This window comes from Dipodomys merriami, unplaced genomic scaffold (genome assembly GCF_024711535.1).
Source record: "Dipodomys merriami isolate MVZ:Mamm:240054 unplaced genomic scaffold, mDipMer1.0.p SCAF_305, whole genome shotgun sequence".
Taxonomy (NCBI): Eukaryota; Metazoa; Chordata; class Mammalia; order Rodentia; family Heteromyidae; genus Dipodomys; species Dipodomys merriami.
The window spans coordinates 818,135-829,744 of NW_027204549.1; the positions used below are offsets into that span (position 1 = coordinate 818,135).

General features: G+C 52.5%; 1 protein-coding gene and 1 long non-coding RNA gene across 2 annotated transcripts in view; one reads left to right on the plus strand and one right to left on the minus strand.

The window, feature by feature from the left end:
* LOC138840883 (LIM and cysteine-rich domains protein 1) overlaps window positions 1-3,908 on the plus strand; it is a 50,213-nt gene extending 46,305 nt beyond the window's left edge. Inside the window, exons 5-6 of the mRNA XM_070041275.1 lie at window positions 1,738-1,953; window positions 3,284-3,908. Of these exons, the coding sequence (XP_069897376.1) occupies window positions 1,738-1,953; window positions 3,284-3,442 (375 nt within the window). The 3' untranslated portion in view covers window positions 3,443-3,908. The remainder of the gene's footprint in view (window positions 1-1,737; window positions 1,954-3,283) is intronic.
* The window catches only part of LOC138840884 (uncharacterized), a 206,609-nt gene extending 199,960 nt beyond the window's left edge, over window positions 1-6,649 (minus strand). Inside the window, exons 1-2 of the long non-coding RNA XR_011376256.1 lie at window positions 6,393-6,649; window positions 5,995-6,109 (exon numbers count right to left, since the gene is read on the minus strand). This is a non-coding gene — a long non-coding RNA (uncharacterized lncRNA). The remainder of the gene's footprint in view (window positions 1-5,994; window positions 6,110-6,392) is intronic.
* Window positions 6,650-11,610: the final 4,961 nt, after the last annotated feature.

Here is an 11,610-nt window from a genome sequence, read left to right on the forward strand (position 1 = left end):
GAGGCCAACTTATTATGAAGAGAAAGGGTTTGTTAGACGCGCAGTTGGTGGCTCTTTGGCTGCTTGTCCCCAGGGCCTGGCGGATGCAGCAGGCCATGGAGATGGGGTACTGGAGCCAAACACCCACCTTGTGGTGGCCAGGAAGCACAGAGATCCAGGAGGAGACCTGGGTCCCAGAATCCGCCCTGCGGTCACACCCATGAAATCACCTAGTCCCTCCCCTTAAAGATCCCAACAGCCCCACTAGCATCACAGGCCAGGGACCAGACTCAACACACAGGCCTCTGGGGTATTCCAGTTCCACTTTATAACAGACTCTTAGTGAATACCCCCCTGTCTACATGGCAAAACAATACCCAGCCGAAGGGAAAGGGGAGACATGTTAACACAGAGCTCATTGCCCCTGGAAGGGCTCCGAGCAGCTTTCTTACACTGAAAGATCTTCAAGTCTGAGATCTGAGCAGGGAGAGAACTCCCCAGGCAAACAAGAGTAGGAGAGTACACCAGGCCTCTTGAACAGCAAGTGCAAAGGTCCCGGGACAGCATGGCATAGTCCTTCATTATCCATTCCAAGTGCATGATGACAATCGGGCCCTCAGGGAATGGACACAGAAGGCTGACTGCTTACTGCTGGTTGGGTCTTCGCTTTCTACATGGCCACTGACAAAATTTTAAGGAACTGCCCTTGTGAAATTGTGATATGATATCAGAGAAAGAGACAGAGTTACTGAGGAGGACTACTTTTCTTTTCCAACTTTGCAAAGACAGACTTCCTTCCAGTATTTCCACCAAAGAAACAGGATTGGGAAGACAGGGTCCAGAAGGGCCCATGTGAATCCAGCTAGCCAAAGACGGTCATCTAAACACATCTACAAAATGATGACACAGTTGGTTAAATTCTCCTTCACTAAATGTATTATTCTAGGAAGCATATTAACATACAGCCTTTTGGCAGCATTTGGCTTTGAACTCAGGGCCTACCACTTGCTAGGCAGGCACTACACAGCCACCATGCCCAGCTTGTCTGTTGAGAGAGGGTCTCCCTAGTTTTTTGTCCAGGCTGGCCTTGAACTACAATCCTCTGAATCTCCCATCTCCTAAATCCCTGGCTACAGCCGTATGCCACCTCTCCTATTCCTTAACATTTAAGTTTCCTGGTATCCTTTGTAAATGATATAATATTTTAGTTTTTCTTAGACTTAGTTCCTCTTATGGTTAATATTAATTGCTCCTGCCCATTTTGAACAATAAAATGTAGGGAGTCTCAAGAAAAATTCTTTCTTGGTAAGTCATGGGGCTTGAACTCAGGGCCTGGGTGCTGACCCTGAGCTTTTTTGCTCAAGGCTAGCCCTCTACCACTTGAGCCACAGAGCCACTTCTGGCTTCTTGCTGTGATTCACTTGGAGATAAGAATCTCATGGACGTTCCTGCCAGGGCTGGCTTTGAACCACGATCCTCAGTAGCTAGGATGAGTCGCTAGGATGACAGGCTGAGCCACCAGCGCCCAGCCACAAAAGTTCTGAGGTCACAGAGAATCCTAAAACCAACCAGTGTGAGAATCCATTTGGTTAAACACCCTGTGACACAGTCTACATAGCTCCCTCGATACACAGAACTGAGGAGCAAAGAGGTCTGTTAACCTGCCCAAAGTCACACAGGAGGCAGAGAGGCTGGAGGTGGGACTGGAACCCACATCCCCATGGCCTCCTGACTCCCTCGCACCCTCTGGCCTGGCAGGTCTGTGAGCTCTGCCGGGGCGTGGCCCCTGCCGACAGCCCCGTGGTGTACGCGGACAGGGCCGGCTACGACAAGCAGTGGCACCCCACCTGTTTTGCCTGCGTCAAGTGCTCCGAGCCGCTGGTGGACCTCATCTACTTCTGGAAGGACGGGGCGCCCTGGTGCGGCCGCCACTACTGCGAGAGCCTGCGGCCCCGCTGCTCCGGCTGCGATGAGGTGAGACCCAGGGGCCGTGCGGCTCTCCGTGCGATGGGGTGAGACCCAGGGGCCGTGCGGCCCAAGGGCTGTGCAGCTGGGTCCAGGCCTAGGGCTCTGTGGACCACTTTCCTCAGATCAGGAAACTGAGGCAGCCTCACCGGAGGCCCCAGCCTCTACTTTTTCACTGGCACAGTGGGGTGACCCTCTCTGGGCCAGACACATCATGCCCTGGTGTCTGGCTCTTTGTACAGTGAACGCTGGGGGAGAGTATTATGGGCTGTGGCAAGAGGTGGACAGCCAATCCTTCTGTGCCTCAGTGGTCCTACTCTGCAGTGGGCAGGTGGGGAACCTGGCCCTGGGCAGCTGTGGGGGAGCAAGGTAGTACATGGAAGGACTGGCACGGGAATGGTCTTGCACAGAGGCAGGAGACCACTACAGCAGAATGTCCTAGAGAAGGGTCAGGGCCACCTCGGGGAACAGACAAAAGTCGCTGTGCTGCGAAGGGCTGTGGGGTCCCGTGGAGGCTCACCTTATGAGGGGCTGCTTCATGAAGCCCGAGCAATGGCCACCTCTACTCACTGTCTCTGTTTGAAGCTAACACCCACAATCCTCTTATCACACAGCCCTTTTATTCAGTAATTTTAAGGGGAAAGAACTGGGCATGGTGGCACATGCCCATAACCCCAGCTTTCAGGTAGGAAGAGCACACACGACAGGACAGCATAGTTCGTGGCAAGACCTCATCTCAGAGCTCCAGGAAAGACACCGGGGCGAGGGGCAGCGCAGTCAGGCCCGCTCTGTGCCACGGTTCACAAAGGGCTCACGCCGGGTCAGGAGCTGGCTCCATGACGGTGCGACGCGCCACTTACACCTCACACTGACACTGTGTGCAGGTGACACTGGGGACAAAGTCGGCTGTTCATCCTGCACAGGTGGCTGTGGTCCCCACTGCTAGCACTGGAACCCTGCAGTCGCACAACCCAGTGCACAGAAACCCCGTGGCTCCCATTAGAGATGTGGAGGCTGGGGCATTAAGCTGTGTTCTGGGGTCACTCCAGGCATGTGCACCCCTCTCAGAACACAACTGGCCTCTAGATTTCACAGATGTGAGGCTAAACCCTGCCCAGCGAGACAGGTAGTTTTTCCATCAGAGAGGCTACGATCCAACCAGGATGCTCAGCAAATACACAGCCAGCCTCCGGTTCCAGTCCCACTGCTGAGCTAGCTTTCAAAGGTCAAAAGCAAGCGACGCGATGTGATGCAATGAGGGGCCCTGCCATGGTCTGTCCTATAGATTCTCTGCCTAGGAAAGAGCCCAGGTTGAACACCTCCTCTGTCCCCTGCCCAGATCATCTTCTCGGAGGACTTTCAGCGCGTGGAGGACCTGGCTTGGCACCGGAAACACTTCGTCTGCGAGGGCTGTGAGCAGCTGCTGAGTGGCCGGGCCTACATCGTCACCAAGGGCCAGCTCCTGTGTCCCACCTGCAGCAAGTCCAGGCGCTCCTGAAGGGCTACCCACCCAGCCACAGTGCCCTGGACCCACCACGAAGCCGAGGTGTGCTAAGGGGCCAAGATAACAGGCAGTAAGCAACATAAACAGCGATTCCTGGGAGAATATATATAGTAGGTTGAGTGACGGTGGATCCTTGAGAGGCTGTAGCTTCAGAACCAGAAACGTCCTAACAACTCTTAGGATTGATTTATGTGCTGTGGTCTCCCAGCCACAATCAACTAAAGGCGCCTGAGGTATCCTGCGAGGAGAGTGCTGGGAGGAATTTCCCAGAATGCAGTTGTGAGTCAGCCAATCACGTAGCAGTGAGATGTGCACTTTGGAGGGTGTGTGGGGCTCCCCCAGGGGGGCAGTGGGAATCTCAACTCTCACTCCTTGCCTCTTAAAGTCGAGTTTGAGTCCTAATAAATAACTTTGTGGCATGAGAAACGTTATCAATAAAAGTTAAGTGGATTCCACATACGACTTTCTGGAATTCTTTACACCACAGCAGGGGTTTGGGGACCTCGATTGACCCACATGACCTGGAACGCTGCAGCAGGCAAGTAAATGCATAAATGCTAATGAGCCCTAATCAGATTCCTACCCAGTACAGATCCTCAGGGCAGAAAGTCCCCGTACCATCCACCCTACCCACAGAGTGACCTGAGTTTCTGACAAAGACTTGTTTCATTGTACCCTAAAACACAACCTCCTGGGCCTTGAAGATCTCATCCACCCAGGATTCAACTCAGCTGTGAGTCAAGGCAGGTGGGAGGAAGGGAGTTCAAGGCCAGTGATTCTCAACCAGCAGGTGCCACATGGTACCTGGGACCTGGGCACACAGATCTGCAACCAACGCAGCACTTTTATGGGAAATCACTCAAGTTTCATGTGTTGCCAACTGAATGTTCAGTGAGCAAAATAAGTCTTTTGGCCAGATTTTATCTCCCTTTTATGGTCTCTCTAAGTATTCTCAGCCCTCAAATTATTTTCCTTCTAAGGACTGTGTCATTATCTGCTGGGACCAGAGACCCAGGGCTCTGCACAGCCTGGTCTCCGTGGGCGTTCTTTAACTTCTGCCAACTTTCTCGCATTGACTTGCTCTGCCAGATTTCGTTCTCTCTGTCCCTCAACCCAGTCTCCCATCCATCTGTATATTTTATGAGATTGATGTGATCCCTCTGCCTCCCAGCCTGACTCAGTTTCCCTGTCATCCCCACTTCTCAGAGACAAGATTTTAATGTCTGAATCCAGGGGCACAGTATGCCCCAAAGAATAATGACCACTGCCTTTACTGTAGAGATGAGCCTCAGAAAAATATTCTCACAAGCCAACGGATGACAGCCACTGTGAGGCTAGAAATGGGAGGTTTATAGAGGAGAGACTGAACTTAGGAATCTCAAGAGAGGTGCCCTGGAAACGTGACTGTAGAACTGGGATCTGAGGGGCCAAGAAACTGAGTCAGCAAAGAGGGAAGAAACAATGGTTAAAGATGCTCATGTTAATGGCATATGTAAAGGCCTTGTGCCTGTTCATTTAACACCTACTCATTGGTGTTGGAGACACAGAGATGAATAGAGCCCATGGACAGTGGGAGCTGAAAGCAGGACTCGACCTTAGGGCCTGAGCGCTGTCCCTGAGCCTCTTTGTGCTCAAGGCTAGCAGTCTACCACTTGAGCCACTATGCCACTTCTGGCTTTTTCTGAGTAGTTTAGTGGAATACTATCCTTAAGCACAAAAACTCAGGGACAGCACCCAGGCTCTGAGTTCCAGCCCCAGGGCCAGCACCAAAAAAGAATATATAAACACATCAGCCAGGAGAAGAAATTGATGGGACAGAATAAAGGTAAAATCTCAAATGAAAGTCTCTTAGGATCCCATCATTCTCTCCTTAAGAATGCCTGGACTTGACCCTCCTAACATCCTCACATGAAAATATGCAGAGTATCAGCCACAGGGTGCTCTCAGTGTTCACAATGTTTATTGGGCTCCCATTATATACACAAGAAGGATGGATGGACAGATGGATGGACAGACGGATGGATGGGCTTTTCCCACGTAAGTCTAATATCTAAGCCAATTGGGACAGCAGGACCTTTCAAAAAGCCCACCCTAAATCACTCTATTGGTGCTTCATCCAAAATCACATTGTTAGACTAACAAACCAGGCTAAGAATACCTCCAAGAGTCGAGGGCAAAGACCAAACTTCCTTTTGGGGGAAGTTAGACCCTTCATAACACGCACATATTCATTATATTTGTATGCACACAGATAATGTCAGTTGTACATAAATGCAATGACAAATGATTGAAATGAAACCAACCAACAGTCAGAATTGAATAAAGAAGAATCCAAGTATTTCATTCTATGCATTCTTCCATATCTTCCTAACATCTTTTGTAATGAGATTCAGTTTGCATATTGCTTATGAGAATAATGTCTTTTAAATCTTTTGAGAATAAAAGGGAAGAGGGAAAAGAAAGTTTCCTGTGGCTGCCAGGCCAGCTGTCATGGCGCTGGGTCTGAGGGCCACACAGTTCTATAAATAGATGAAAAGTGGACTTACTTCAAGGTGGCTGTGTGGCCTGGGCCAGCAGTGTGGGGCAGGAATGCAGAGTTGGGACCCATAAGGAAGCAGGACGCGGCACTCACTCGGGTGCAAGGGAAGGAGCGAGACCTGCCTGGAAGAGAAACAAGGGTCAGATGTGGATCCGACTGCCCTGCACCTTGCTGGCCCCAGGCTGGCCAGGAGCGCAGTACAGGGGACAGGGGCCAGCATGGGGATCACATGGCTCTGCTCTTGTAATGACCTGAGAGTAAGAAAATCCACGGAGGCACCATTAAAGGTGACAAAGGAGTTTTATTCGTTGGTCTGCAACTGCCCTGCCCTGGGTTACCTCCAAACTAGGAGCAGCTGCAACCTCCAACTGGGCAAGTGGGGTTTTTATCCTTTTTCTTCCTTACCATAGGCCTCTGCGCTCTCCACAGGCCTCTGCACCTCTCCGCGGGCCTCTCCGCCCTGTGTAGGCCTCTCCGTTCTTGGCAGGAGGCAGGCCTCTCCTCTGTCCCTGCTGTCACACTCTTAGCTTGGAAAGCTGGGGCGGGAGGTGGGAGGAACGGGAATCTTGTCTGCTCCCAGCGCTGGACAGCAGCCGGACGCGCGCATGCGCCTGGGGCTCAGCTCCCGAGCTGCGTCTCACTGCGCAGCCTCAGTCCAGCCACCGAGCTCTGCCCAACCGCACAAAGGCCCGGATGCTGACCGTGAGCTGTAGCTGCCTCCCCCGCCCCCAGCCCGCAGAAAACGCTTCCTAACAAGCCGACCTAATGGCCAAGAAAGGCCGAGCGTGCGCAGCCCGGCCTGGGAGCCATCTTGAAGCCATAACCCAAGCACCCAAGTCAGCCTACACGGGTCGTGCTCGCCACCGTTGGCTTCCCTCCCGGCAGAGCCAGTCGCCCTCCGGGGAACCGAGGCGCCTTCGTGTGACGTCACTGCGCCTCCGCCACAGAAGTCGCTCTGCGCGTGCGCCATGACTCACGCCTAACTACTCAGGAGCCTGAGAACTGAGGATCGCGGTTCAAAGCCAGCCTAGGCAGGAAAGTCTATGAGACTCTTATCTCCAATTAAACCATCAAAAAGTCAGAAAAGGAGCTGCGGTTCAAGTGGTAGAACACCAGCCTTGAACAATTAAAGTTCAGGGACAGCGCCCAGGCCCTGAGTTCAACCAGCACACACACACCATTTCATAGATGTGGAAGACTGAGGCCCAGGGAGGTGAAGAAGCTGGAGGCCACGCAGCTAGTGGAAGGAGCGCAGGAATGCCTGGGATTGGAGCCTGAGCTCCTACTGGAATACACTGCAGCCCCTAGTTAACCAGGCTCCAGGCCCAGAGCCCGACCTCTGCACCACCCTGACAGGTGCTTGATTGGTCCCTGGAAAATTCTGCCCCCCCATTCAATGGAAGCTTGAGTCTCAAGGTGAAATGAGTTCACTTGAAGGTCATTCATCAGGACAGAGTCCAGCTCTACTTTTTCATGGGTGGAAGTCAACCTGGGAAGCAGACATTGGCTACACAGTGTGGTCCTTCCAGGGAAAGTGGAATGAGGCTTGAAGTCCACAGAGCAGATGACCACCTCTAAGGACTCCTGGGCTGGACACAGGCCAAGGGAGCCCTCGGAGGCCTGGCACCTCTAGACACTGAGCTGTGATTCCGGAGGCCTCAGGAAGCAGAGATCTCTACCACCTGCAGGGATCTCAAGACACCCTTTTCTCTAATTCTCTGGCTGAAAACAGAAGCTCAGTGTGCCCTAAATTAGCCTGCAAGCCTCCCGCAGCTAGCGCCCAGAGACAAGGGCCGTGCGCAGTCCAGAGAGGAATTGAGTCTATGATATCAGCACTGGGCTCATCCCAAAGAACACCGAAGCCCCACAGACTGGGGCCAAGTTTCCTCAAATTACCATTCTTACAGCAGATTCTGGACCTTTGTCCAGAATGGCAAAGCCATTCATGCCAACTGGTGACCAAAATAGAGCTGAGTACTGGGTCCCAGGCTGGCACCCAGAAAGGAGACACTCAAGGACATGGCACTGTGGCCTCCACCCTCCCTGCCCACCTCCCTCCACTGAAGCGGCTGGAGCTCTTTCTCAATCAGACAAAGTCTGAGATGACATCCAACCCTTAGGAGGAGGTAGTAGGCAGCTCTCATCAAGGTCTGACCATGGGGCCTCCTGCACAAGGACTTCTGTCCAACAGCAGTTGTCTACTGTAGGTGAGTCAGTAGCCTCCATTCTAATGGAGAGAAACAAAGTCAGTAGTAAGCCAGGTACCAATGTAAAGCCTGTAATCCTAGCTATTGAGGAGACTTAGATCTGAGGATCAGGGGACAAAACCAGCCGAGGCAGGAAAATCCATGAGACTCTTACTTTTAATTAACTAGCAAAAAGATAGAGGTGGAGGTGTGGCACAAGTGGTAGAGCACCATTCTTGAGTGGAAAGGGAGATCTCGAGGCCTAGAATTCAAACCCTAATGCCAAAGTGTGTGTGTGTGTGTGTGTGTGTGTGAGAGAGAGAGAGAGAGAGAGAGAGAGAGAGAGAGAGAGAGAGAGAGAGCGGGAGGGAGAGAGAGAGAGAGAAAGGATGGGAGGAAGGAAGGAAGGATAGAAGGAAAGGAAAGGAAGGTGGGCAATGGTAAGTGAAGACATTTCTTTTGGAAGGACTCTGGAGACCAGAGAGGTTAAGTGAGTTGGCCAGGTTCACAGAGCAATTGCAAAACTGAGGCTAATGCTTAGGTCCCCTCCTACCTAGAGTCAAAGTCTTAGACACAGCAGCCCCATGGGCTGAGAAGCACCCAGGAGGCCTGTGCACCCCACAATTTCCCATTTCTTGCCTCTATAAATCACAATTTGCTGAGAACAGAAATTCCTAAAGAGGAAGAAAATGCACAGTCTCTGAGCAGTTGAAGGGAGTTCACTAAGCAGACAGTACCCAGAGTTCAGGGGCTCCTAACACCTGATCCCAAATGCCCCTGTAGGGGTGATTACAAGTGAGGGGACACAGGAGAAAAGATGGAGACATGGTAAGAGAGGAAGCTGATCCCAAATGAGTGAATGTGTGAATCCCTGGACAAATCAACCCACTTTAATACAGCTGGTGATCACAGATGGGGCAAGCTCAACCTTGCACATTCTTGATCTAGGTTGAACCGGATGGAGGTGGGGTGGGAGGTGGGCTCTGTTCTTGCATGCGTTTAACATTTTTGATGATTGGAGATTGGGCCGGGGGTGGGGAATGGACATCCGGTGGCTCTCTTGAGCATCCCTGCCGAGGTAGGTGGAGAACTCTTGCAGGTCAGGGCTGTTTCGCAGAGGCAGCCATGGTGCCCAGCACTCCAGTCGTGTTGCTGAGTCTTCCTGGAGGCCCCGGTGAGCGTACTGCCACCAGGCAGGGCAGGGAGGGGGACAGCGTGCTCATGAGCACTGCTGCAGACAGGCTGCGCCTCTGTCTTCCCAGGAACCTTCCAGAACAGTGGGCTGATTTTGCCTCCTTCCCGGGGAAGGGGTCCCTCTGCTGAGGCTCCTAGAGATGGAGGGGCTCCTGCTCCCCTCACTGCCTGCCTGGTGGCCTCTGGAGCTGCGGCTGCTGCACCTGCACCGTGGTGACACCCCGCACACATCTGCCCGTGTGACTCAAGCGTCCCTGAGAGGAGTCGGCCCAGGCCCAGCTGCTCAGACACATCCCGAAATAGCAGCCCTGTGCGCCTGCCCACAGAAGCCAAGCTGATGAGCCAGGAGCTAATTTTTACCTGGGTCACCTGTCATTGTCCGTTTGCCCAGGCCCTGGATGGGAGACACATGGTGTGTGACACCACAGCCTGTCAACTGAGGCAGGACTTCTCACCGTGCACCATGAGGGAGCCACGGGCCATCCGGGGCCTGGTCCTCAGCGGCATGGGAACCCGGAATCAGCTACATTTTCCATATTCCCCTGCAAGCTTGACGGGTCTGTCAGGGAGAGATAACCTCGCAGCCAGCACATCTTCAGTGCCGACCTCCTCGAAGGCCAGCCTGTGTTCTTTTTTATTTCCCCCTAACCAAAGAGATGTCAGATCTCAGGTGTGGGGGGCCTATTGCTCCTGGCTTGATCTTGCTTGCTTCCAGTCCTCTAGCCACATACACCCAACAGGACAAAGTAAACATAGCCCAGATACTCTGCCCAGGGGTAAGAACTAGAGACGGACTTAACACAGAGCTCTTGAGCTCACGGGGCCCAGCCTGGAGCCCTCCCAGATTCAGAGGTTGCACCCAGGGTGGGTCAGCGCCGACGGGGCAGCAGCCATGGCACACTGGAACCAGCGCGGCAACAGCACAGGACAATGGGCATCTCGCTTCTTTTTTATATGGGCTCCCTAATCACAATCACCTAGCCCGAAATTCTAGAAACCATCATTGACGTTGTTTCTCTGATTCCACTTACCAACCCCATCCCTAATCCTTGTGACCATCAGCGCCACCAGCAGGAGTGTCCTCACTCATCACTGTCCCCCTCATTATCACCCTGCATGGTCACCACCATCATGTGTCATTGTCACCTCCGTCTTCTGCCCAAAATGAAGACTGGACTCCTCTTTAACATCCATGGAGGCAGGATGTCGGGATGTGGCCAGGACCTGTGAGTGGAGTCAAGGCCTTGAAAAGAGGCCTTCCCAAACTCTATACAGGGCACTGGTCCTCACCCTCATCGCCAAATTACTCCTAAAGGCTCCATTTGCCAATACCAAACTACCAGAGTTTAGGATTTCACCAGAAGAATTGGGGAACAGGAACACACAGACATCCAGTGTGTAGCCCTCTCCATTAACCACACCTGGAACTGTGTCAGCCAAACCCAACTGAAGCCCCTCATTGGCCAAAGCCAATGGAGGCTTCTCATTGGTCAAAGTGAAAGGAAGCTTCTCATTGGTCAAAGCCAAAGGAAGCCAGAGAATATGGGATATCTGTGAAGATAGCCTTCCAGATAGGCATGGACCAAAGTAGAGAAGGTTCAAGGTGGATCAGAAATTTTAAGTAGAACAGATCAAAACACACACACACACACACACACACACACACACACAGACACACACAGACACACACACACACACACACACACACACACACACACACACACACACACACACACACACGGGTTTCTTAGTAGTTTCTACAATGTGTCTGAAGCGTCCATGGCCAGGACCCGGGATCCCCCCCTCCCTAAGCCCTGTTAGCTCCCTTTCTTAGACCCCTCTCTGCTGCCCATCTTCCACAGAGGCCTTCGCTCTGCTGCTCCCTCCTCCACTTTGAACTTCGCCCTCCTTAATTACGCCAAGCCGTCTGGAGAGCAGCCTGCCCTCCCGTCCCAGGGCCCTCCCAGCATTTCTTCCAAAGCATTCAGCAATCTTCCCAAGAGACAATCTGGCAGACAGCTTTCTCAGCTCTTTTCACAGTTCTTGTCATTTGGGCTGCACAGCCTCAAATCCTTATTAGCTGCAAAACCCTGTTTGGGGAGCATTGCAAATAATAATAATCATTTCCCCTGATTGATCTGGATAAACACGTGTCTGTCGAGACAAATCCCATCCCTTTGTGGACCATTTGCTGCATCTACAGAGCCAGGCTCTGGTGCAAAACGGGGGGTGGGGGGGCATGG